Source organism: Rattus norvegicus, chromosome 4 (assembly GCF_036323735.1).
Source record: "Rattus norvegicus strain BN/NHsdMcwi chromosome 4, GRCr8, whole genome shotgun sequence".
NCBI classification, from domain to species: domain Eukaryota; kingdom Metazoa; phylum Chordata; class Mammalia; order Rodentia; family Muridae; genus Rattus; species Rattus norvegicus.
Window position 1 is genome coordinate 47638892 of NC_086022.1, and position 25027 is coordinate 47663918.

The 25027-nt window shown below is 36.4% G+C and overlaps 1 protein-coding gene across 6 annotated transcripts in view; it reads left to right on the top strand.

Moving 5' to 3' along the window:
• The window catches only part of Cftr (CF transmembrane conductance regulator), a 272563-nt gene that overhangs the window by 216808 nt on the left and 30728 nt on the right, over positions 1-25027 (top strand). For 5 of the 6 annotated variants that reach the window (XM_063285515.1, XM_063285513.1, XM_006236097.5 and 2 more), the window contains 7 exons: positions 1664-1792; positions 5157-5194; positions 5886-6136; positions 9281-9360; positions 11571-11721; positions 12952-13179; positions 15865-15965. In XM_063285515.1, coding sequence (XP_063141585.1) covers positions 1664-1792; positions 5157-5194; positions 5886-6136; positions 9281-9360; positions 11571-11721; positions 12952-13179; positions 15865-15965 — 978 coding nt within the window. Of the gene's footprint in view, positions 1-1663; positions 1793-5156; positions 5195-5885; positions 6137-9280; positions 9361-11570; positions 11722-12951; positions 13180-15864; positions 15966-24324; positions 24415-25027 lie in introns of all 6 variants that reach the window. The other variant, XM_063285514.1, reaches the window with a different exon arrangement.

Consider the following 25027-nt stretch of genomic DNA (forward strand, 5'->3'; position numbering starts at 1 on the left):
TGGCATCCCATCGTGGTCTCTGGGTTAAAGGTACAAAGTTCATTACCCATATAAGCAACTTGAAAACATAAAACTATTTCTGGTTGTCATTGAAATATCATCTCCTCTCACAAATATGTTGCAACTCTAAACAGAGCCTTAGTATTGAGTTTCTTTACTAGTCTTATGATAGGACATTCACTTTTATAACTTCATAATTGTCTACTGTAGTGGCTTTCTAGGAAAAGGTGGAGTAAAGGATTATATAAACAAATAGTTGCATTTATGTAGACACCAAGCAGTGTTTCTAAGGCATGACCTTGATAAGGGTCACACACACCTGGCTTCTTGAGCAGACTAATTCACATTCCTGCCTGCATTCAGGTAATATATATTCTCTAATCTTTCTGATTTGTGTTCTGTTTCTTAAGGGTTTCTTTTAAGGAAGATACGTGAAGTTCGCCATATATTAGTGACAGTAGTTAGACTAAAGGCCCGAACTACTTCTCTTAAAATAGAAAGCAATGGAAAGGCTATTGTTTACCAAACAGTGCATGTGCCTAGATGACATTAAAAGCAGAGTCCTTCCTAGTAGATGACATATTTAATGGTGCCGGCCTTTAATACAAAGTTAACTTTGCAATTGCAATTCATTTAGTATCTCTGAGTCTGAGTTCATTCTATCATGAAATAAAGGAATAAGTAATTCCCAAAAATAGACATTCAGTATTTCTAGAACTTTAAACTGATTTGCTAAAAGATAATACATCAACATGATTTAATATTCATCTAAATAAAATTCCCCAGTTGAAGTCTATACATTTTGGTTAGTGTGCATTTTAAAGAGTGCTTTCTTTGCCTGGTTATGTTACTCAGCCATCAATATTTCACCTCCCAGGCACTTTCTCTCCTTCCCTCTGACATCACTGTCCTTATTAACAGGGGAAGAAAATGAAGTTCTGAGAAATTCAACATCTGCTATCTGTTCAAATACCCTAGGATACTACCTGTTGGTCTTGAATCTAAATAAAGGGCAGTTTAGTTCAACAATCTAATTTTTAATCAGTGAATCTTAGTCCACGTTAACTGGATCCTTCTCCATGAGTCTAATGCCACTTAATGAACTTCCTGGATTTTATGAGGCCAGTTCCCATCTTTTTTCCTTTAGAATATATACACTCTCTTTTTCTCACATTTTTAGAATGTAGTTTTTAAAAGACAAAGGCTTTTAGAGGGATATATTTTGAATTGGATTTTATAATTTAAGTCATAGCTAGAAAGGCAACCCTGTAATGCCTAGGGATTATACAAACATAAACCAGCTTTTAAAGTAGAAGACTTAGTAGTTAGCAAGTTACAAATTGCCCTTGGCCATGGATCACTAAATCAAGTTAAATCATGAATAGTTTAGGAGCTTCACTCATTTGAAAAAGATGTGGGCTGTAAAGCATTTAAATGCTAAGGTTCGAGAAGTCTCACTGTGTTTGTTTCTTTTTAAAACTGTATTGCTCGAGCGGACTTCTGTTTGCTGTGACTTTCACCATCCGTGTCATTTTTAATGATTTATATTTTTTAAAGATACTTAGCAGTAAATGGTACTGTTCCTTTAATTTTTTGAGTTCAAAATAAGAGCTCAATAGCAGCATGGAATAGGGTTGTCTCAGAGTCACCCTTCTTTTCTTAGGAGTGTTTTTTTGATGATATGGTAAAGATCCCCACGGTGACAACATGGAACACATACCTTCGATATTTCACGCTCCACAGAGGCTTATTTGCAGTGCTGATTTGGTGCGTGCTGGTTTTTCTGGTTGAGGTAAGAATGCTTGGTTGTAAGTGGTTACTGTGAGTTTAAATTAAGGATAAGAAAACTGTATGCATATGTGCGTGTGTACAATGGTGGTTTCCTGTAAAGCTCATAGCTTCTGAAAACCAGCAGGAGCTGGTGAGACAGCTCTGTGGTTAAGGGCACTGGCTGTTTTCCCAGAGGACCGAGTCACATTACTGGCACCCACATGGTCATTTACAGCATCTGTAACTGAAGTCCCCGGAATCTGGCCTCTCTCTGTTAAAACATTTTAAAACCCACAGAGTTACTATTGATATAAGAATTATGGACTTCAGAAATAAGAAAATATCGATAAATATGAATACTATATAAGATGAATGGTCATAAAATAAAATTTATTGGGAATATTTTATATATTCAGCATATTTTGATTCATACACATTGTAAAGATATTACTATAGCAGAGTCAGTAACATAATTATCATCTCAAGTAACATTTTTGTTGTTTTGTGACAAGAGCTACTTAAATCCACATATCTAACAAGTACAATATAGTTTATTATTTCTAACCCTCACACTATGCATTACATCTCCATACAGTTAGCTGTTAACAGATTCAGAAACCCAAGCTACACGGAGCGTATGTGAGTTGAAATCCTGAAAAGAATACCGATGTTAGTCTAGGCATTACTGATCAGTCAGTGACTCATGTGCTTGCGATCCTTTCTTGTCTGCTGCACCTTTGACTCAGGCAGCTCCCTCTGAGGGAAGCTTGGGTGCCTTTCACAATGACATAATTACTTCATTGTGTGCTGACCTGCCACACAAGAATGCAATATTATTCCTTCATTCTATTATTTTTCCTGTTGCCATGATAAAGCACCTAAAAAGTTAAGGAAAGGAGAAAGTTTTTTGGCTTTCTGTTTCTGGGGACTTATTCCATGGAGGCTGGGCAGGCATGAGAGCAGGAGTAGTAGGTTGGCAGGTCTTATTGCAAGCACATTTGGAAGCAAACAGTGAAAAAGTGGGGCCAGACTGTAAACCTGAGAGCCTGCTCCCAGAGACCCACACTCTCCATCAAGGTTCAAGAACCTAAGGATTCCACAGCCCTGTGAAACAGCACAGTAGCTTGAGACCAAGTATTCAAACACAGGAGTCTTTAGGACAGCATTTTACATCCAAATCATGAATATCCACCTGAGAGAAGAAAAGACAGTTTGTCATCAGTCAAGAAATAGACTATAAAAATAAAATGCAAATGCCATGTGACTCCAGGGAGGAAGGGTAAGGGAGGAGACAGATGGGGGTGGACAGAATTCAATGATGCCTCTTCAGCAAAAAATCTACTGGTGTGCTTTTCTTTCTTCTCATTTCCCTCCCTCACTTCTTCCCTTTCTTCCTCTCTTCCTTTCCTTTTTTTTTGGCAATATAGGCATTGGCCAGTTAAGTAGCTCTTAAATGCTAGATTAAAAGAAAGCAATAATATGCACAGTTTTTAAAAAGATAACATATTTGTTAACATTTAATTGTATTGCCTTTTTTCAATCAAAATTTACATAGACTTTGTTTTAGACTAAATTTTTTTCTTTGTGTCAGTACCAGTGTATAGATTTCTCTTGGCTACTGGAATGTTTCCTGGTGCATTCCATCATGGAAAAGGTGCCAATCCACAGTGGTAGATTAGTTTTTAAAGCACCATTTAAGTCCTTAATGAATAGAAATACCAAAATGCATATCTTCCTCCAAAAAAAGTGATTTAACTAATTTTAAGCCTTAAAAAGGTCTGCATTTCCATTTAGATTTATGACTTTATAGCATCCATTCTGTGCATGTATCCCTTTTGTAATAGAAAATAAACGTAGAGGCCCACACTGTCTTTTCCTATTTTGTCACAGCTACCTAAAATAGGGGTGGAAGAGCTAATATTTCTCAGTCATTTGTGATTTTGAAAAAGTATATATTTTGTATTTTCCCAAAATAACAATGTTGTCTGTAAGTTCTTAACAGTAAGCAAATTTACTAATATTTCTATTGTGCTTCTCTTTCTAGGCCCTTCTTGGCACTGTATTATGGACTAGAAAGGGAAATTGTAAACACTGGATTAGGGGGTGTTTCCTGTTTCCTTTACAATAACCTGATGGCGTGTAGCATCTGAAGATCCTGTTTGCTCCTTTGTCTCGTGGTCCTTGAGACCGAGTCGGGGGGCTGCTGTTTCTGTTTCTTAATAAGGTGTCCCTGAGTGGCTCTGCACCAATAATAAAATGGAGGTCGTAGTGAACTTCCATTAAACCACCTTCGCTATTCAGTGATAGAGTCCTCTTAGCACATCTTATTTCTTGTGAATGTGGATTTTAGGGTGTTATTTGTCTCACAAAATATGTGAAAATCTGTGAATTACAGTGTATTACATTCAATATGATATGGCTCCATGTTTTACCTCCCCCGCTTAGAAATGGAAAATGATATTACTTCACTGAAAAAATCACATGAGCTTTATGTAGTCTTGGAGCATTTTGAAGTGCAGTAACAGTGTGTATTCCATTGTTTCTTTATCTCCCAAATATTTTTCTTAAAGGCCTCTACCAAGTATTTGAAAATGCTTTCACTTACTATAGTCAGTAAATATAGTTTGTATTGGTCAATCTATGTGACAGACAAGAAATAACTTTGTTATGATCTAGGCCCCTTAGAAAACTTTCAAAGAGTTCTTTGTTTTCCATTGGTAAATAGGTCTTTCTCCTATTGCTCCTATTCAGAGTGTGTTGGCAATGCTGGTGTTGCTGATTTTCCTCTTCTTGGAGCAAAGGAGATGAGTAGGAATTAATTAAGAAGTGGCTCAGAACATATGCCCCATCTAGGGTCTTGAGTCATTCCATTAGTCTGAAGATGGAGGAAGGCTTTTGTATAGGAATAAAGACATTTTAAAAGCTTAGATTATTGCCAGGTTGCTTGTTTTGCATTAACTTGAGTTTAAAAAAAAACAGGTTTTCCTTTTTTATTGAGACAGTACATGGAGACTATATGTACATTGAGAAAACATGGCAATTGAAATAATTCCATTAGATTTACATCCTAAAAGTCAATATGATAAGCTAAAATAAAATGTATTATTTATATAGAAAACCCTTAACTTTCCTGTAGGATTCAATAAATACTGTTTGTGGAACAAATGAATGTGCAAAATGAGAGAGAGTGGTATTCCATAAGCTTAATGTGCTCTTACCCAATAGTGTCATGAAATAATTGCTGGAGTGACTGACTCCAGAAGGGTAAAACCAAGGCATTAAGAGTGCGTGCACTTCAATGTTGGCCATACTGAGTTTAGAAATGAATGTGGGAGACATAGGTAAAGATGCTAGAAAAAAATCAACTGTGGATTGTTCCATTGCAGGTGGCTGCTTCTTTATTTGTGTTGTGGTTGCTTAAAAAGTGAGTATGCCATGCTTGATGTGGATTGTGTTTTGTTTACATCGGGAGATTATTAACTATTTCAATGCCTACTAGTGTTTCACTACACCCCTCCATATTCCTCCAGATTATGGAAGAGAAAAACAAGGTCCAGTAATTCTTCAATTTCTGAGAGTTCTAAAACAAAGATTCTAAATTCTGCACTCAAGCCCCATTTGTAGAATTGTATAGTATTTTGCGTGTAGCCTAGCATGCCACCACATACACTTACAAAGATTTCTAGATTTATGTGATATCCACTATAATATAACTCCCATATAAGTTGTTATAATAATGTGCCATTTAGGGAAATGATGATAAGAAAAATAAGTATGTGTGCGTTCAGTAAAGATACAATTTTTAGAGCCACTTCCTCAGTAAACTGGTGGCTGAAACCTTGGATACTCAGAAGTTGCAAAGGTTTACCATATTTGTTCAAGTTGAGAGCAGTTCAGTACCTTTATCTCTTCATTTCTAAAATATATGTTGTTTTCTGTTTCCATGAAATGCAATAAAATACAAAACCACATACAAAAATTGGCAATATAAAATTTATAAAACTAAGGATGTAGTCTCTTTTACAACAGCATATCATGGTTTTTTATACTTATTTTTATTAATAATTTGGTTGAGAAGTTTGGTTGTCAAATACCATTTTTCTTTTGTTTTACAGCAACCCCGTTAATGGTGGAAACAATGGCACTAAAATTGCCAATACCTCCTATGTTGTGGTCATCACCAGTTCCAGCTTCTATTACATTTTTTACATTTACGTGGGAGTGGCTGACACTTTGCTTGCTCTGAGCCTCTTCAGAGGTTTGCCCCTGGTGCATACGTTAATCACAGCATCAAAAATTTTGCACAGGAAAATGTTACATTCTATTCTTCATGCCCCTATGTCAACCTTCAACAAGCTGAAAGCAGGTACTTTTGATTAGGTATATAAAACGGAACTGCCCACTCATCATCTGTGGGGTGTATTGGCTTACTAGCTTTCCAGTAGCAGCTTGAGCTTGAACACAGGCATCTGCCCCTCATCCAACTACCTTGTTTCGCATTTCTAAGCTATCGCAGGCAAGCATACCCATGGTTCCCAGTATTTCTGTATCAGCCTAGTAGAGTAAATCATTTTGTTACAGTGTGATTCTGGTTCAGTGACCTCACTAGAAGCAGCCTCTCTTGAATAACTTGGCCCTTTTCTTTTCATATACTTATTTTGATGGGAAAAATAACTGTTTCTTGTGACTCTTCAAGAGTGGTCATATGAATGTGTTAGAGGACTTTGGGTGGGCAAGGGGGTATTTTACAGTTATTTTTGAGACAATTAGAGCACGTGGTACTTTGTATAATGCATTTGATACCAATTTAATTATAGTCACAGAAAGTAAGATAATTTAAAAAATAGAACCAAACATTTCAAACATTTCTTACCATTCTATGGTAAGAAAGGTCTTGAAAATGTGGTGCGTTGATTACCCTATGGATTAATTTCCTTTAAAGACCATGAAAATAATAAAACCTCCTAAGTTCGCTGATGGAGATCCTGCTCCGTGGTACTAAACCAAGGAAAGCCTCCACATAAAAAGTGAATAGAGTATCATTCTTGTCCTGGAGGAGCTCCCAAGCAAGGAAAGATGTCAAGCATAGGAATTCAACCAAATGTAGAATAAGTTACAGAATTGAGACTTTTTAGTGTAATCTGATTCTAACAACCTCAAATACACATTGTATTTTTTATGTGGCAAAGTTAAATGTTGGCATACTAGAAAGATATTTATACTGGAGCCCTTATGCCTCACTAAAGGAGCACCTCATTTGCATATGATTCTGGTCAGCCTCTTTTGTTCTAAGACTCTTAGAACTAAGGGAATGGCTGATTCACTTGATACAGTGACTTTGTTTTTATAGAATTCTGAGATCCCAAGAGGGTAGGGGTTCCGTCATTTTTCTGGCAGAGTAAAACATGGACCATGAAATACAGTGGAAAGGACACAAACGTTTGAGGCTTGGGCTTCATTTGGCCATACACGAATGATAATTATGTCTCTCAGCAACCTATGTGAAATAAATATTAGCGTATTTCTGCTGTTCTTTTCTTTGGGAGTGTTACTCCCAAAGGAAGTGAACTAGACATCCTCTCTCTCCCAATATTCACTCACAGCGCACTCTCGGCCTTCCCTGTTTCCTCTGTCAGTCATCACCATACATTCTTCTTTTCTCATTTGTCTTTCCAAAACGTCATCTGTGTCTCAGGTTAATTCCTAACCACTTTATGTGGTGTTCCTCTATATTCACTCTCCTGGACCTAAAACAGCAAGTTGATCTTAGAAGATCTCCCATCAGCCTGCTCTCATATTTTGGTCATTGCGGTACAAAAAAAAAGTTTGCTTTCCATTAAAAAATGCTATTAAATTCATAGTTTATGATTCTTCTCTGTTACTGAGTAATTCTATTTTACTTTACAACAGCCTCTTGGAATTTCCCTTGAATATGGTCTTGAATTGGGCATTGACCATGTTTTTCTTTGACATTCATTTTCTATGGCTTTTTTTTCTTCTGTTACTTTCCCCCACTTGGTCATACTGAAATGACTTTGTGATCATAGTAAAAACATAATATAGCAAAGTCCTCAGCAAAGTGTGGTTATATTAGACAGACACTCCTGGTTGAAACAAAATTTGAAATATAAATATCACTATGATTATCCTATTTTGCCCAAGCATACTTTCAGTTTTTAAAGAGTAATTACAAATGTCATGAGATATACATTATTTCTCTGAGTAATTTATGGAAGGATATCCACAATGGATATCCATAAAATATCCTAAATGGATATATTAACTAATATGTATTTCATGTGTCCACATAGCCTTTTTACTTTTGTCTGGGTCATATAAAATAAACAGGGACTTATCCTATTGACCTCAAAAGTCAAATATCTGGGAAAAGAGATAAGGCCTATGTACACACACAGCAGCTGTGATATATCGCATGTATGTAGTCTCTGCAACTCAGGCATGCAGACAAGGGCAGGAAGAGATTGCTTCCAGATGCAGTAAATACCCTACTCTCTTGTAGACAGGTCATTTGAGTTGAGCCAGGAAAGAGGTTCAGATTTGACAAGAGGAAGAAGGGCTTTTAGACAGAAGGAAACAACACAGGCAAAGTAGAAAAGGGTAGACTGTCTAAAGAATAGACATTATTACCTGAAGCAGTGGATTTCATTGGAGGGATCTAGGTTAATTAAGGACAAATTGTGGGAAAATATTAAATATTAAAGAAGGAATTTTGGACTTTATCCCTCAGGTAATTGTGAGTGAGTGATAAGGTTCACTATTACATTGTTGCTATAGTGTTATGTTACACTTTATCTAACTGTTTGCCTAGCTCCACTTTATACAGTGAATTCCTGCACTACAAGGACAATGACTTAATCCCCTCTCTTATCCCTGTAGCCAGGAAAGCATGTTGTAGACATGGAATTTTTAGTTCATTGAGGCAGCAAATAATCAAGACCCAGATATGTGAGTCTGGAATTTAGAATACAGGTTGAAGCTTATATTCCCAGTGAAGAAGATAAACAATAAAAAAGGAAGTCTGGTGTGAACTGAGAGAGAAACCTGTGGGTTCTGAATCAGTGTATTTAAATGGCAGAGAACTTAGCAGGGAGGGTGTATATACCCTGTGTGGTAGAGGGGGACATAAAAAAAAAAGATGAACGCACACCAAGTACGGCACCTTGAAACTGAGAGCAGCAGAAGTGAGATTTGAATGGTGCAGTGACCAGACATTCCCAATCTTAATTAGAATAAGATTATGTCTTGATTAAAGACATTGGCTGGAGCTGAGTCTTAGGGGACTCTGTTTTATAAAAGTTCAAAAGTAGGAGGCAATAACTTAAATACATATTTAGGACTATCAGCAAAGTTAATATTTGTAAGGTCTTTATTTTCTGATTAAACCATAATTCTCATTTTAAGTGCTTTTGCTGTACAGTGAATTTAGGATAAAATATATTGGTGTTTTTCTAAAGTGATTAACTTTTGAGAATTTTTATTTGTATTACAGGTGGGATTCTTAACAGATTCTCCAAAGATATAGCAATTTTGGATGACTTTCTGCCTCTTACCATATTTGACTTCATCCAGGTCTGTAAAGAATAACTATTATCAAGAGTTTTTCTATTTACTATAAAGCATTCTAAATAGTTTCAAAGGGAAGCAAGTGAATTTTTTTTGCTAATTTTCCACATACTAGTTGAAGTTCTGGCTAGTGAATAAGTTTTATTAAGAACAGCAATATTTATTAGTTACAAATTTAATGAATTCAGTAACTATGTCTGCTTATTTCAGGCAGGCCCATGATATGGTACTATCTCTTGAATCGATTTGAAAGGTGCAACAGACCCTTTTCCACCTAATCATTGACCATAAAATTTGATTGATAGTCTTAAGTCCAACACTGAAATGAAAATGGAGTTCCTGGAGAGGCTAAACTCTTATCCAGCACTCTAAAAACTCTACCCTCTACACTCTAAACACAGATTAGCTAAACAGTTTCCCACAAAAATATGATGTAATGAGGGATGAAAAAAATGGGTTGTTGAAAAATGTGAAAGAAAAGGAATATTCAGAGTGTAAAAGGGCTATCCCTGAGTGACAGCTGTGACTTGACCTCCAGGGTAGCCATGCTGTGAAGATGACTGAAAGTCATTTAGTAACAAAGAGGGCAGTGGGGTAGAAACTAAGTGACCTTGAAGATGCCACATTAGGACTCCAAAGTCACAGGACTTACAGGAGTTGTAAGCTGATACTTTGCCTGTTGAGCCAGGTACAGTTTTCTGAGCTCCCTGATGGCTTCCTGAAGCTTTGAGAGCAAATGCACTTGGAGAAATAATAGTAATACAACACTGCTCTCGTTGGAATGACACATTCTCATAGCTTGTCCCTTCTCTCCAAAGTAGTACTGCATTTCTGAAAACTTAAAAAAATGTAGAAATATTACCCCTGTGTGTATACACAAGCCACATCAGCAAATGCAGAGAAACCAGCTGTTGGTTTACCTCCTCTGAAATGATTGACATAATTAAACACACTTACTGTACTAAGTGAACTGTGTTTTGGATTTCTTTCATTGCTGTGTTTAAAGATAAAACTTGACAGTAGCAGCACCTGTTGGAGTTTTTTAACCTGGGTTTTGTACTTACTCAAAAGTGTTATCTTATGTGTGTTTTGTTTACATGAGACATTTGTTTCCCATTCTAGGAGAATAAACCATAGGTCCATCATATAAGTATACTAAATATATATACTAATAAAATATAATAAATGCAATGCAATATAATATAATATAGTATAGTGCAAACTGGAATGTGGATATCTATCTGAATATGTCTGCAAAAGTCTTACAAATGGTTCTTGAGTGTTAAATACTTTTTTATTTTTATGGTCTCCTAAGTATCTTCTGTTAATTTAAAGTTTACCTCAGAAATCTGGAAGAACTAATTTTCAAATATTTATCTTATAAATTAAAGATTGTTTGACATTTGTGATGGCTTTCAAGTCCTTCTATGTATCTTACACAGTTTTAGCTCAAGTCCTAGAGCTGCTAAAGATTCACAAGGTAGCAAGTCGCTCCAAAATTTCCATAGATCTGACATCCACCCTACCCTTTTCCCTTTAAGATACCAGTCGGCAAACCCATGGAAACTAGTAGAGAATTAGCATATGAAAGTTACACTAAGTTAGTTTTAAAAAGTTTGAAAGTTAACACATGCTTGACATCATGTAGACTATCTGGTAAACATGTAGTGAGATTACAAACAGTATTCTAATGTGATGTGATATAATGAGATGTCTGCATTACGTAGGCATAATTCATTTTGATAATGTGGATAGGAAAATACTTAATTTCAAATTAAATCCATTTACTATAAACCATTTGAGTTATTAGAGTATCTCCAATTATTACAGTAGGAATAAGTGAGTTGAGATATGAGTAACACTTATTAACAATATGCCTTTCTATATTAAACATGAAAAATTAGGGTCAAAAAAGTGAGCTTGTCTATATGACTAAACTATGTTTAAAACAGACATTTGTAACACAAAATGAAACATTCTTTAACATGCTTTAACAAAATCACAAAAGGTAACATTTATTTTGAAAATTTAATTTTTCAATAGACTGGATGAAGAAATCATAATCATTTAAAATTTACTTTGTAATACAATTTATAGTATCTGATAAATAAAAATATCATAAGAGCAGAAAACACCATGCAGATACAACTCAGCAACACATCTTGTCCACTTTACAAAGTGAAAAAAATCACTCACCACCATGTTTCACCCCACAGTTGCTGTTCATTGTGGTCGGAGCAATAATAGTTGTCTCGGCTTTACAACCCTACATCTTCCTAGCAACGGTGCCAGGGCTAGCAGTCTTCATTTTACTGAGGGCATACTTCCTTCATACCTCCCAACAGCTCAAACAACTGGAATCTGAAGGTACAGCATGGAATGGATTGCAGGGTCCCTGAGATTGTGGGGGGCGGGGCAAGAGCTTTTTGTCACTCACTACCATTATCCTGCTTTAAATCTCTAATTTTATAACACTGGTACGGGTGTCTGTGTGGGGAGGGGGGAAGGATGAGGAGGGAGGAGGAAGGGGAGGTGGAGGAGGAGGGGGGAGGAGTAGGGTGTGTGTAGACATACTTGCTCATGCAGGCTCATGTGTGGGAACCAAGGCTACCCTTGTCAATTGCTTCTTTACTCTCCTCCTCCTCCTCCTCCTCCGTACCCTCCCTTCCTCTCTCCCTCCGTCCTTCCTTCTTCCTTCCTTCCTTCTCTTCTCTTTCTTTTTTGTGAGTTTCTCACAGACTCTGGAGCTTGCTCTTTCAGATGGAATGGCTGGCCAGAGAGGCCCTGGGACTTACCTGTCTTCACTTCTAGCAGATGTTCAGTACAGGCAGAAAGTTTTACATGTGTGCTTGGAATCTAATCTCAGGTTCTTACATTTGTGCAGCAAACAATGAAATTTCAAAGTACACATGGAATGAGTTTATTAACAACTAGGCTTTCTTTTGGCTTTCAAACAAGTGTGTATCCTTATGATTGTTTATGCATAGATATGTATAAGTTCTTATACTTCTCAAAGTCAGAAACAGCAGTGCTATTATTCCTCAGAGTTTCTCCCAGATTTCAAGTGAAACTGGATGGAATTCTTCCATTTGACTTATCTTCAGTCCTTTCCTTAATGTCCTCCCTTCCTTTGGTTAATCTTTTCTAGATCTCCTTAGGAAGCATCTCTGTAAGAAAGAATCTTGGTATAAGGCAATTATATTTAAGAGAATAAACTTACATGTGTTTCTGCTTTGAAACTTATAAGCTAAATCAGTTCACAGAAATTCTACATTGAAAGACTTGGAGACTGAGTCTAAAGATAAAACCCATTTTCTCAGCAGTTAGTAATTTAGGATTGGCCAAGGATATTGACTATGGTTTGCCAAGAAATATAAGTTAGCAAAGAAAATGGTCCTGTACTATTATCAGCCCTGGTTGGCAGGTAAAAGGGAGGGCCATGAATTTTAAAAGTAAGTTCTGGTCTGGGTGAGAGCCCTACAACCAAAGATGCTTATGGTAAGGTTATGCCTGAGTTAATCTTCATCAGAAACATGGTAGTATGAAATTCCGTTCTGTGTTGCAAGCTGTACATATCTCCTATGGGATGATTTACAGGCAGGAGTCCAATTTTCACGCACCTTGTTACAAGCTTAAAAGGACTGTGGACACTTCGAGCCTTCCGACGCCAGACTTACTTTGAAACCCTATTCCACAAAGCTCTGAATTTGCACACTGCCAACTGGTTTATGTATCTGGCAACCTTGCGCTGGTTCCAGATGAGAATAGACATGATTTTCGTCCTCTTCTTCATTGTTGTTACCTTCATCTCCATTTTAACAACAGGTAATCTGAACTTACTAACAACTTGGAGCACTTAGGTAAAAATTTGTCAATGATTAAAATGCCATATTGTTTATATTGAAATATTTAGATTTTTTTAAGTAGACCCATAGAGCTTACAAGTAGTTTCTTTGCATTTTGTTGTTTTGTTTCTAAATAATTTATTTAAAGGTTTATATGGTTTTGTTCTTTGTTTCACTATTTTAAGAATAATGAGGCACTGAGTCAGATAGCACAAATGCTAATGTTGGCAACCTAAATGGGGAAAGAAACACTTGTGTAAACACACACACATATTTGCATATACTTCTTACAACCTGGTAAAACTGCTTCTTTTTAACAACTACTTATTGGGAAAATTCTTGTCTAATATGACTTTGAATGAATAAAACTGCCACAGAAATATAATTTACATAAAAGTACATTATTTTCAAATATAAATGTTCTGAAATTAAGGATTTTTAAAGAAAAAATAAGTCACAAAAAAGAAAATTAAAATATATACAGACAAATAAGTAACTATATGATTTATATATAAAATATTGTATATTATTTATGGCAACATTTCAGAGTGAATACCACACCAATCCCAGATTTGCAACATGATTTGATTATAAGAGCAGAATTGCTCAATCCCAGTTAAGCAGCCTTTGACAAGTTATCAAATTGTATCATGCAGCCTCAGGGTGGGTGTCATACCTGGTTACCTGGAGGAACCAGAAAAGGCACTGGAGAGTCAGGCTAGGTATGACTCATGTAGATACTGGTTCATGTTTACTTCCTTCTACAGATAATTCAGTTCTTAGTCTCTGTTTCTGTCTCTGTCTTTCTCTGTTTCTCTATGTGTCTCTCTCATATATATGCATGTATATATATATATATATACACAAACATGAATGTATATAATATATACACATATAACACACACATATATATATGAGAGAGATGTACATGTATCTCCCTCTCCCTTTCTCCCTCCCACTCTCTCTTTCCCCCTCTCGAATAATAGTTATCTTCATTTAATAAGACAATACCACATGAACTTCACATGGTATCTTCATTCTGCTTCTTGAATTAATGGTATATAGATCCTCTGTCTAATTAAGTGCTAGAGAGGACAGAAAACATTCCTTTTGGCTTTGGGACCACTGCAGATATACAACTGCTATGAGGATGGTTATGCCCATTTATTGCTTTCTTCATTTATGGCTATGAAATTAATTTATAAGTAGGTATATTTGTGGATCTTCATATACAGTCACCATGACAACTTAAAATAATTTTTTGGAAGTCACAATATTGATTATTTTTATATAAGATAATTCAAAGTGGATAAAAGATGATTAAATTACATGGGTTAAAACTTAACAATTAACTTAAGCCAATATGTCATGTGCAGTATCAGAATAGGTAATGTTATGACTAAGTCCTGGGTAACCAAGGTCAGTAGTCAAAACATTTGATAGTCAACATACTATAGAACCTCCAGTTGGGATGGGAAGCATAGCCCAAGAACCCAGCCATGACCAACCAACTCTAATGGTCTTAATTTGATTAGTGATAGTAACTTACAGTAATTTACAGACCTTAATTAACTTCCCTAATTCCCTTGTGTGGGCAGATATTGCACTAATAACTCTCTCATAATATTGTATGCTATTTTGTGCAAGACAATATAGTTTTGTCTTTAATAAATGTCCAGTGATTATTATATTATTATTACTTGGTATTAAAATCTTACCTTACATTCTTTTTAGTCCTCAGAATAAGAAATTTATAGGGGCTCTATAGAAGATTAACTATCACAATTTTCGGTGGATTATTTGATGTTAGCACAGCATGATTTGTGTTGTTCATGGTGTACCCAAGATGGGGAAGATGGCAACAGGAAAAATGTCAGTCAATGATGTGCATTTGTCTCCGTGTCTCACTTTATAGTAATGTGGTGCTAGATAAAGCACTGCCAGTTCAGTTATGACAGCTTGAGTTTATAGTAATATATGAACATTTATCTTAAAACTATTTGTAGCCATAATTCTCATTTTTTAAATTTTAATTAGTTGCTCTTCCTAATCCTAAGTGACATTTACTCCAAAATGTGTTAGCACTGCCCTTTTCAAGCACATTGGTCGTTTCCCTTCCTTCTTTTAATGTAAGGAGCAAACTTCTCTCTTAAATGGCTGACAGTTTTCTCCCTGCCTGGTGACACATGAAGTCCACTTTCTTAGAAACAGCCTCTGATCAGCAGACCATTATTCTTACAGAAGTACTCAGCACATGTGCCCGTTCTACTCAGATATATGCAGCCCTCCTTTGAGTTTTGTAAAAGATCTCATTTCCTATTTATTTATATTTATTCATTCATTCATTCACTTACAGTCTGATGTTCAATCCAATATTTGTTTTTATTGTTGCCTACAGAGTAAGAGTAGACAAAGACGATTACTCATACCAACATTACCCTCAAGACCTAAGCATCATTTAAAAGTGCAGTTGTTTCCCAATATCTAGTCACTATTTGATTTTAAATTTTGGTTGAAAGCTTACTCAGTGAGGGCATTATTGTTCAAAGGAGTCACTAAAACTGCTTTAAATTGAAACGTAAATTATTGGCAAACAATGAGAGATAATAATTCACAAAAGAAAGAAATAACATGTACTTTGTTCAAAACCCTTTTCCTTGTCTAGGTGAAGGAGAAGGAACGACTGGTATTATTCTAACTTTAGCTATGAATATTATGAGTACTTTGCAATGGGCTGTGAACTCAAGCATTGATACAGATAGCTTGGTAAGTTACTATTTTTAATTTTATGAAATTTTTAGAGAACAAAACAAAAAGAATAGGCAATAACAGTATATATATATATATATAAATATATATATATTCATTCGCCTACTTTAAGAAATAAAATGTTCAGGTTAATTAAGGACATTCTGTGGCACACATAAGCCATGGCATGATTTATCTTTCATCCTCATGGATTGTCATTGTGAATACTCTTGCATATGTGTCTTTGCCCAGGAGTTTTCTAAAGCAAATCCTAGGAGTGGGAGAAATTGCTGAGGTTAGAATTTCTCCAAGCTTAGCTTCACTAATGCCAAATCCCTCAGGTCTGTTGTGCTAGTATATACTTCACCAAGAGAGCATGTGGATGTTTCCAGCAATATTTCTTACTCAGACTCTTAATTTGCCAGTCTGATGAGTGTCAAGTAACTACTAAAATTTCAGGATAACTTAATGTCTTTATTGTTGACCATTTGGTTTGTTGTTCTTTATTTCTGTTAAATGGGTGTTCTTGTTACTAGCTTTTCAACGTGATGAGTTTGTTTGTGTGTGTGTGTGTGTGTGTTTATTTGTTTGTTTGTTTTTCCTTACGTTGGAAGTGTTTTTGAGTCCTGGATCAATTGTCAGTTCTATACATTTAAATGACCTTTGAGCCAGTGGCTTTATTCACAGTATTCCTTGATAAAAGGGAACATTGAATTTGATAGAGATTCATTTATTTTTCTTTTCCTTTATGGCTTGCACATTTGGTATCTTGTTTAAGAAATCCTTCTGTATATTAGGTTTTCACATTCAGCAGCCTGACATTTTCCTAATATTCTTGTCTTATTTTTAAAATGTCTGGTCTTAGTGATTTTTTCCTCCTAAGTGTTTATATTGTTCCTTTCCTTTGTGCTTAACTGATGTTGACTCACATTTGAGTACTTTGTGTGTTCAAAGACCATATTTTGGTGTATTGTTTCTTCCTTCATAGGCTGAGAGCCTGAAGTGATATTTGTGCGTTAAAATGGCATGAAGGACTATTAATCCACAAGGGCCCGGACAAGAAATGAAAGGAAGCTCATTGCAGTACTCTATTTATATTTTAATAAAAGGCATATTTTCAGTTAGACTTTAGAATGGGTCTGAGGACTTCATCACTGATTTCTTTTTAAATTTTGAATTACATTTATTTGTGTAGGTAAGGAATGTCCATGCCACAGCAAGAGCATGGAGTTCAAAGGGAGGCTTGTGGGGCTCACTTCCCTCTTTTCACTCTGAGTCCCAGGGATTGGACAAGTCATCAGGTTTAGCAGCAAATGCCATTACATGCTGATCCATCTTTGCTGACCTGTCATTGAATCTGAAGGCTTTGAATTGCATTTGTCCATTCATTACTCCATTTCTAGGAGGCCTAGAATCCCCAGGTAAAAGTCATCATACAACTCCCTTTACTTCCGTCCTCTGGCACACATTCATGTGATGGTAAAATTTCTATAACATAATAAATATACATTCATATATACATACATTTATTTTTACAACTGTGACTTCATAATTCAAAATCCTTGTGCACATTACCTGTTTCTTTACATAAAAATTCTCTTCGCCTTGTACATGTACAATTTCCTTTGCAACATTAATTTTCTCTCTTAATCTTATAGCCAAACTTTTGACATTGCAACACAATGCTGTTCTCTACAGAGTTCACACACAAGATATATACAATCATGTTGATTCATGTTGGGCTTCTTTTATAGCTCATTTATGCAGCTGGATGTGGCCTATGAACTGTGGGTTGGACACTCCTCTTGGAATAGCCTGTCCACAAGGCTAACAAAACCTTTGCTAAATGCATTTCTACTTCATGTGTCTAGTGTCCAACACAGACACTTTAAGGTATCTTTGATAGTGTATGAAAGGACCTTTACAAGGGCCTATTGTGTTTATGATATGGTCTATGAAATGTATCAATATTTGCAGTTGATTACATCTTCAAAAGTTATGCTCTTTTGTTTAATATCAAAGAGGACATGTCAGTTTGCATTTCTTTGCCAAGCAGTGCTGGTGGGCCTTCCTTGGTGTTGGTGGTCCCTTTCTGCTGTTAACTCCCATCCTGCTAGTGTCACCTGTACTGCTGCTAAAACTACCCAGCAGTGTTTGTCTCTTCTCCTCTTCCTTGGGAATCAGTAGGAAGAATGACTGAGCAGTGCCTTAAGATTTCACATCTATCTGATGTAACCTACCAAGGTTTTAAAACAATAAACAAAAGCTCAGTGTGACATCATTTTATCTTACCATGTTTTTAACTGCATTAGAGTGATGAGTTTAAAATGGAATAAAAATAATGTTTTCTTTACTATATTCTAAAACTAAGTACAAGGCTATTCAGGAAAAGTCTTCAGAGTTAGAAAACTTACTTCACTTACCCATCTGCCCCAATTTAAAACACGAATACGGAGTCAATTTGACTATGAAATTATAAACATAGCAGTATAACTGTTTTATTTTCTACCTGTTACCTACCCACAGACCCCTAGCTTTATCTCTCAGTTGTTAAACCAATAACACAACAACATAAGTTATGTTGTATTTATTATCACATATCTGAAATGCTGATACTTAGAACTCTCCAGAAGCCTTTTTATTATGTTTTCATAATAAATATTTATTCTCATGCTCTTTCCTTTACTACTGTTCCTCTCATTTGGTCTCTAGTTCCTATCCTAATTATTTGACTAGTTTACAGCAAAACTAAAGAGATTGCCTTTCTCTGTTTTGTCTTCTGTTTTTTACATGGTTTCTTTCATTTTCATCACCTACTTTAGTCACAGTAAACATCAATGCACAAAGCAACATCCTTGTCTTCTGCAGTTGTTGAGCACTATTTTCCACGGATGAATCCTTATACTATTTCATTGTTCAGCTACCTGCTGGGCCTTCATTTCATGTAGCCTTTAAATTATCATTTGTATTACAGATGTCTTCTTTCCATGTGCATTCTCTATAGCTATTGTTGCTAACCCTGTGCTTCAAAAGTTGGTTCTTGATGAATCATAGATTCATATATTTAATGTACATCTCATTATTGCTCTCTCTACATATCCTGCTACCATGTTGATACCTTCATGCATCCACAAAGCATACCACTAAATCAATTTCTAGTTGATTTGACATACTGAGGTATGAATTCCTATACATCAACTCAAATAATTCCATTCCTCTTAAGTGACCATTAAACTGTTAGAAAAGCCATACTCCCTTCACTAGCCTGAAGACCAAATAAATAAGCGAGAGCCAGCAAAGGTGTAAAAGGTGTTATTTTAAAATTAGCAGTATTAAACCATCTGGTGACTAAGGGATTTCTCACACATAATTTCTTCATTTGATAACTCATATCTTTCTAGACTGTTACCACAGAAGGAACAGAAGTGAACAGCCTTAATATGTGAATGCCACTGCCTTCATTTTCTAAGACCAGCAGATAAGCATCCCTATTTCCACTAGATTATTGAACTGAACTGTATGTCTCTAGTAAAGAAGAAGGAAGCTGCAAGGTTAAGAACAATGATCTTACAAGGCTTCAATTTAGACCACCATTAGTGAAGTTCCAGAAAGTTCTTGCCTGGTTGGTGCAATCTGAGAAGAGTTTTCTGTCAGTTCAAAGTCACTCTGTTTCTCCTTTGTCCTCTCATCACCTGTGTTTATTTTGGGTTCTACTGAGGATCAAGTGACTAATTGCAGAATGAGCAATGTGAAATGTGGGAGGACAAAAAGGAATTTCTCTTTTCTTCATGACTGCCATTACCAAATGTTCTTCTATTGAGAGCAGTTTCTATTTTACGGATCAGACAGAGGAATTAATTTATCCTTTGTCTTTTGCCTCCTTTTAATGGTAGCTTGACTGTGGTTTGTTGTTTTTCTTACAAGTCTTTGTGGTGTATTTTTCAAGACGCATTACCCATTCAACCGCAGAGAGCCTTGTATTTCATTCTGGCTCAGACACTAAAAAGTTGAGTGCCTTTAGGCAAGTCATTGTCCCTCATTTCCAGGTCCTTCTCTTCTGTAAAATGAAATGGTTTGGTTAGGAATTTTTGAGATTGCTGGAGCTTTGACATTCTCTTTCTTCTGAACCCTTCCATGTAAAAATGTAAACTCTTAACCTATATGTAGGTATTATTTCAGTTCTTAGGAAAACCACACACCAACCCTATGCTGAAATCATTGAATATAACACTGCAGTTACTACAGATCATCTAAAACCTTTAACTCAATAAGTTACCACAACCAAAGAAGAAAAAGTAACTAATAGAATTATATTTTTGAACCTCAGTTTAAGATAAGAAATTTAACAGCCCACTCAGGAATTGCTGAAGTATACAAAAATATGTGATAAGCTTGGAAAATTGATTAGGGCTTTGTGCTTGCCACTTTAACTTCCTTGTTTAGATTTTCTCATTAGTACAATGAAGGAATGGATTAGAACATGGGCTCTCAGTCTGGCTATGCACAAATAAAGCTGCTTCAGATCCACAAAGGCCAGGGAAATTAATTCTTCTGCTGGGGAAAGGTGACAGGACCTGTTGTCTGAAATGTGCCCAGGTGATTCTAATCTGTATCTAGACCTTTAAACCACTGGATTAAGCAGTCTTGCAGATTCATTTTTGCTTTGAATTTCTGTGAGTCACGTCACAAGGATTAGCAAATTGTTTCTATTAAGGTTGAAATGAAAATAATTTCAGCTTTATAAGCTTATGGGCTCATGACAGCCCATATGGAGCAGTTCAACTCAACCTTTGTAGACGTGTGTGTGTGCGTGCACGTGTGTGTGTGTGTGTGTATGTGTGTGTGTGTGTATGTGTGTGTGTATGTGTGTGTGTGTGTGATTTCTCTTTGGCAATTATTTTCAGTTTATTTGAATTTGAGGGGTTTGAGGTTGAGAGTTAGGGAAGAAATATGAAATTGAGTGGGTAGAGAGATAGGAGGATCTGGAAGGAACTAGGGAAGAGGAAAGAATACAGTCAACATATATTGTATGAAAAAATATAAATAGAAGTTATTTTAACAAAAAATCTAAAATAACAAATCAAAATATCAAGATTTCAGTAATTTTCTCTAAGCATCTATATTTTGATATTGTAACTTCTTCAAAGCATTCTGTCAGTCAGCATCATCTTTTGTATGTAGCATAGATACTTATGTGAGCTTCATTGACACCACAAAAAATGCTGGTGATCCTTCCAATTACTAGTAATTATATTCCTTAGGCTAAGAGTGAGCAGAAATATGACCAATATGTCCTATTCCACTCCATATGCTTATATATTATCTTCACCAACTACTCCTATGCATGAGGCTTGATTTGGAATATGGTAGATACCAGTGCCACTGCATTGAAAAAACTGATTTTCCCTTTCCCAGAAAGTATCTATTGCAAATAGTTTCTTGGTTAAGGGTGAGATATGTCCACTTCCCTTCTTAGTACTGAGATTTTTGTCTGGTTTGAACATGTAGAGATCTTGTAAATGCTATCACAATTTCTGTGAGTTCACACGGGTACCTTCCTGTTGTATCTGAGTTCACACGTGAACCTTCCTGTTGTCTCTGTGAGTTCACACGTGTACCTTCCTGTTGTCTCTGTGAGTTCACACGTGTACCTTCCTGTTGTCTCTGTGAGTTCACACGTGTACCTTCCTGTTGTCTCTGTGAGTTCACACGTGTACCTTCCTGTTGTCTCTGTGAGTTCACACGTGTACCTTCCTGTTGTCTCTGTGAGTTCACACGTGTACCTTCCTGTTGTCTCTGTGAGTTCACACGTGTACCTTCCTGTTGTCTCTGTGAGTTCACACGTGTACCTTCCTGTTGTCTCTGTGAGTTCACACGTGTACCTTCCTGTTGTCTCTGTGAGTTCACACGTGTACCTTCCTGTTGTCTCTGTGAGTTCACACGTGTACCTTCCTGTTGTCTCTGTGAGTTCACACGTGTACCTTCCTGTTGTATCTGTGAGTTCACACGTATACCTTCCTGTTGTATCTGTATGACACTGTTTCCTTGGAATCATCTCAACCACTTGCTATCTTCCTTTCCTATAGATCCTCAGTTTTGAGAGGAGTGGTTCTCTCATTTTCTGCACATTGTCCAGCTGTAGATCATTTTGTTAATTAGTTTCTGCTTCAAGAAAAGACTTCTCTGATGATGGCTAACTCAGGCACTGATCTGCGGGCACAGCATTATGTCATTAAGAGACATTTTACTATTGTATTCTTTTAGCTGGATAAGAGTAGTAGGCTTTCCCATACAGCCTATGACCTACCTAGTCAGAATTTTGCCCACTTTAGTGGTATCACATATTCTATCTCATGGGTTTTAACTCCAATTAAGTAATTGTTGGTTAATCTATAATACTTGTGTCACTATTGCACCTGTATATCTTGCAGGCAGGTCACTATTAGAGTTGTTGGATTTGTAGCTGGATGATATTAATGATTTGAAATTATTTTATGTGTGTGGTGGTTTTGCCTACATCTGTTCACCACATGTATACCTAGTGTCCATGGAAGACAGTAGAAGGTGTTAGATTCCCTAGGAAATGGGGTTATGGACAGTTGTTAGACACTTTATGGATGTTGAGAATGAAAACCGAAGTCTGCTAGAAGAACAGCCAGTGTTCTTTACCACTGAACTATCTCTCCATCCTCCCCGATAATCTTTCTAAATTCAATCATGGAATTTTTGTCTAGGATTGATAAACATTTTAGGCATGGGACATAATGCCACTATTGTCATGATTTTGGAGTGTTTGCCCATTGAAGCATGATTTTGTTATTATGGCTTCTAAGTAAAAGCAAATATTTCTATGAGGCATTTCTGGATTCCTGAAGAGGCTTTAATGACCTCTATGATTAGCTATAAAGGATGAACAGGAAAACCTAGAGTCGTTTTCCTGTTATCCAAGTTGCTTCCTTTATAAATTAACATTGAGAGGAATCTATTGGGCTACTTTTTGTTATTGCTGTCATCATTATTATCTTGGTGCTTAGATTAGTACCTTTAGACATTATTGCAAAGATAATAACAGTTACTTTTTAGAATCACCTCTTCCTCAAGAAATTTAGGGGAAAGATTAGGCTCTTAAGAAAATTAATGTATCAACAATTAGAAGAACATGAATCTCAAGGAAACATTTCAATCTTGGCTACATTACAATTTTAAAGAACAAGAATCTACACTATGCTAAATTTTCTTCTGCATAAATAAAAAATAGATTCCGTGTTTTAGCACGTAGCTTTCCTTTTGTTTTTTGCCTTTAAAGTATGAGGAATGGTACTAATTGCTTGCCCACCTTCATTGTCATTTAACTCTAGCCACACAGATGTTCCCTGTCCATGGGGCTGACACGCTTTCCTGGGCAGGGCTGCCGATACCTCCTCCCTCTTACCTCCCTGTTAGCACAGCAGACAGCAGCGTGAGACGGGGGAGTGTGTCAGTCTACAGCTATTACGATAATTGCCAAAGCCGAGTGAGTGTCTCGTGCTAAGACACCATGGTTCTTATACATCACATGGAAATACATAACAGACAATCCTTTAAACAAGGATTAAGTGAGTTTTACAAGTTTTGTGAAAACAAATGAGACCTAAACTGCAGGTATACTCTCTTCTGTACTGGGTAGACAATTACCTGTCAATAAAACCATTATAGCCAGTAAACCGAGGCCAGGGTAGATGGCAGAACTTCCGGTTGGGAAAGAGCCAAGCAGGAGAAGAGATTTTTGGACAGGGATATGAATATAAGAAACTGAGCAGAAGGATCCAACCACATAGCTGAACTCAGATTAGAATAAGTGGGATGATGAGTTCAGAGTTACTTGGGGAAACAGCCTAGCTTATGGCCTAGGCATTTATTAATACTATTAAACCTCTGAGGTTTTATTCAGGTACTAGGGTATGGGCAAAAAAGCCCCTGGCTATATAAAACTACTGTGATATGTTGTAACTTCTGCCTAATCCAATTAGCTATATACATTTGTAGATTAAGAAGATGAGATATAATTTCCCAGTCTTGAAGACATACCTCATCATCCTCACAGTATTGCCATTATATCTGCATAGAGAAAAAAAATGGCTTTCTTAGTAACAAAGGTTTAAATGACTTCATATGGTTAAGCACTAGATGTTCTGAATATTCCATTCTTTGAGTACAAGAAATACTGTACTATAGTGGGTAGAATAGGTTCATCATCAAACCAGGAGACATAATATTCAGGTCTTCTTACTTGGATAGACCTTCCAGAGGCCCTTGGGTCAGTCAGATTTCTGTTACTGTGACAAAATAACTGATACAAACTGCATAAAGAAATGAAATGTTTCTTTTTGGCTTACAGTCTCAGAAGTATCAGAACATGTTACCTGCCTTGACTCCAGACCTATGCTGAGGCAGAACATCATGGCAACAGGAATATGTGGCAGAGAAGGTAGCTTACTCCACAGCAGTCAGGAAGTGGGGGGAGGGGATTAGGACGGGGGTATCCCTCGAGGACAAACCCTCAGGACCAACTTCCTCTGGTTATTCCATACCTCCCAATGTTTCTACTATGTCCCAAAAGCTCCATCATCAGGGGACCAAGCCTTTATCTTGGAGTGACACTTACAACCCATAACTATTAGGTTTAGGGACAGGGTAGGTTCAACAGAGGTATTTGTTGGATCATCGTTCAGGTACTGAGACAGTCATTAGCATGATCAGTATGGCAGGGACTGCCTCTAGCCTTCTTCATTTAGCAATTCGCTACCTGCAAATCCTGTTTCCACTTGACAATAACAACTTTATAGTTAATTTGGTATGTATAATTTGAATTATTTTTCTTAAGAAGGATCTACCAAATTGCTTGAGCTCTCCACAAACCTGAGATCTGTTTTTAAAGAGGACATGAACCTTTCTTTGACAGGCAAATCTAGCATACAATGAATATGACTTCAACTTTGCTGTAGTTCGCTATTTACTGTTTTTACTTTTGTTGAGTGGAGGGAAGAATTCTGGCTGATTCGAAGATCCTGCTAGGTTTGTAGTGGAGTTAAGTTCTGTCC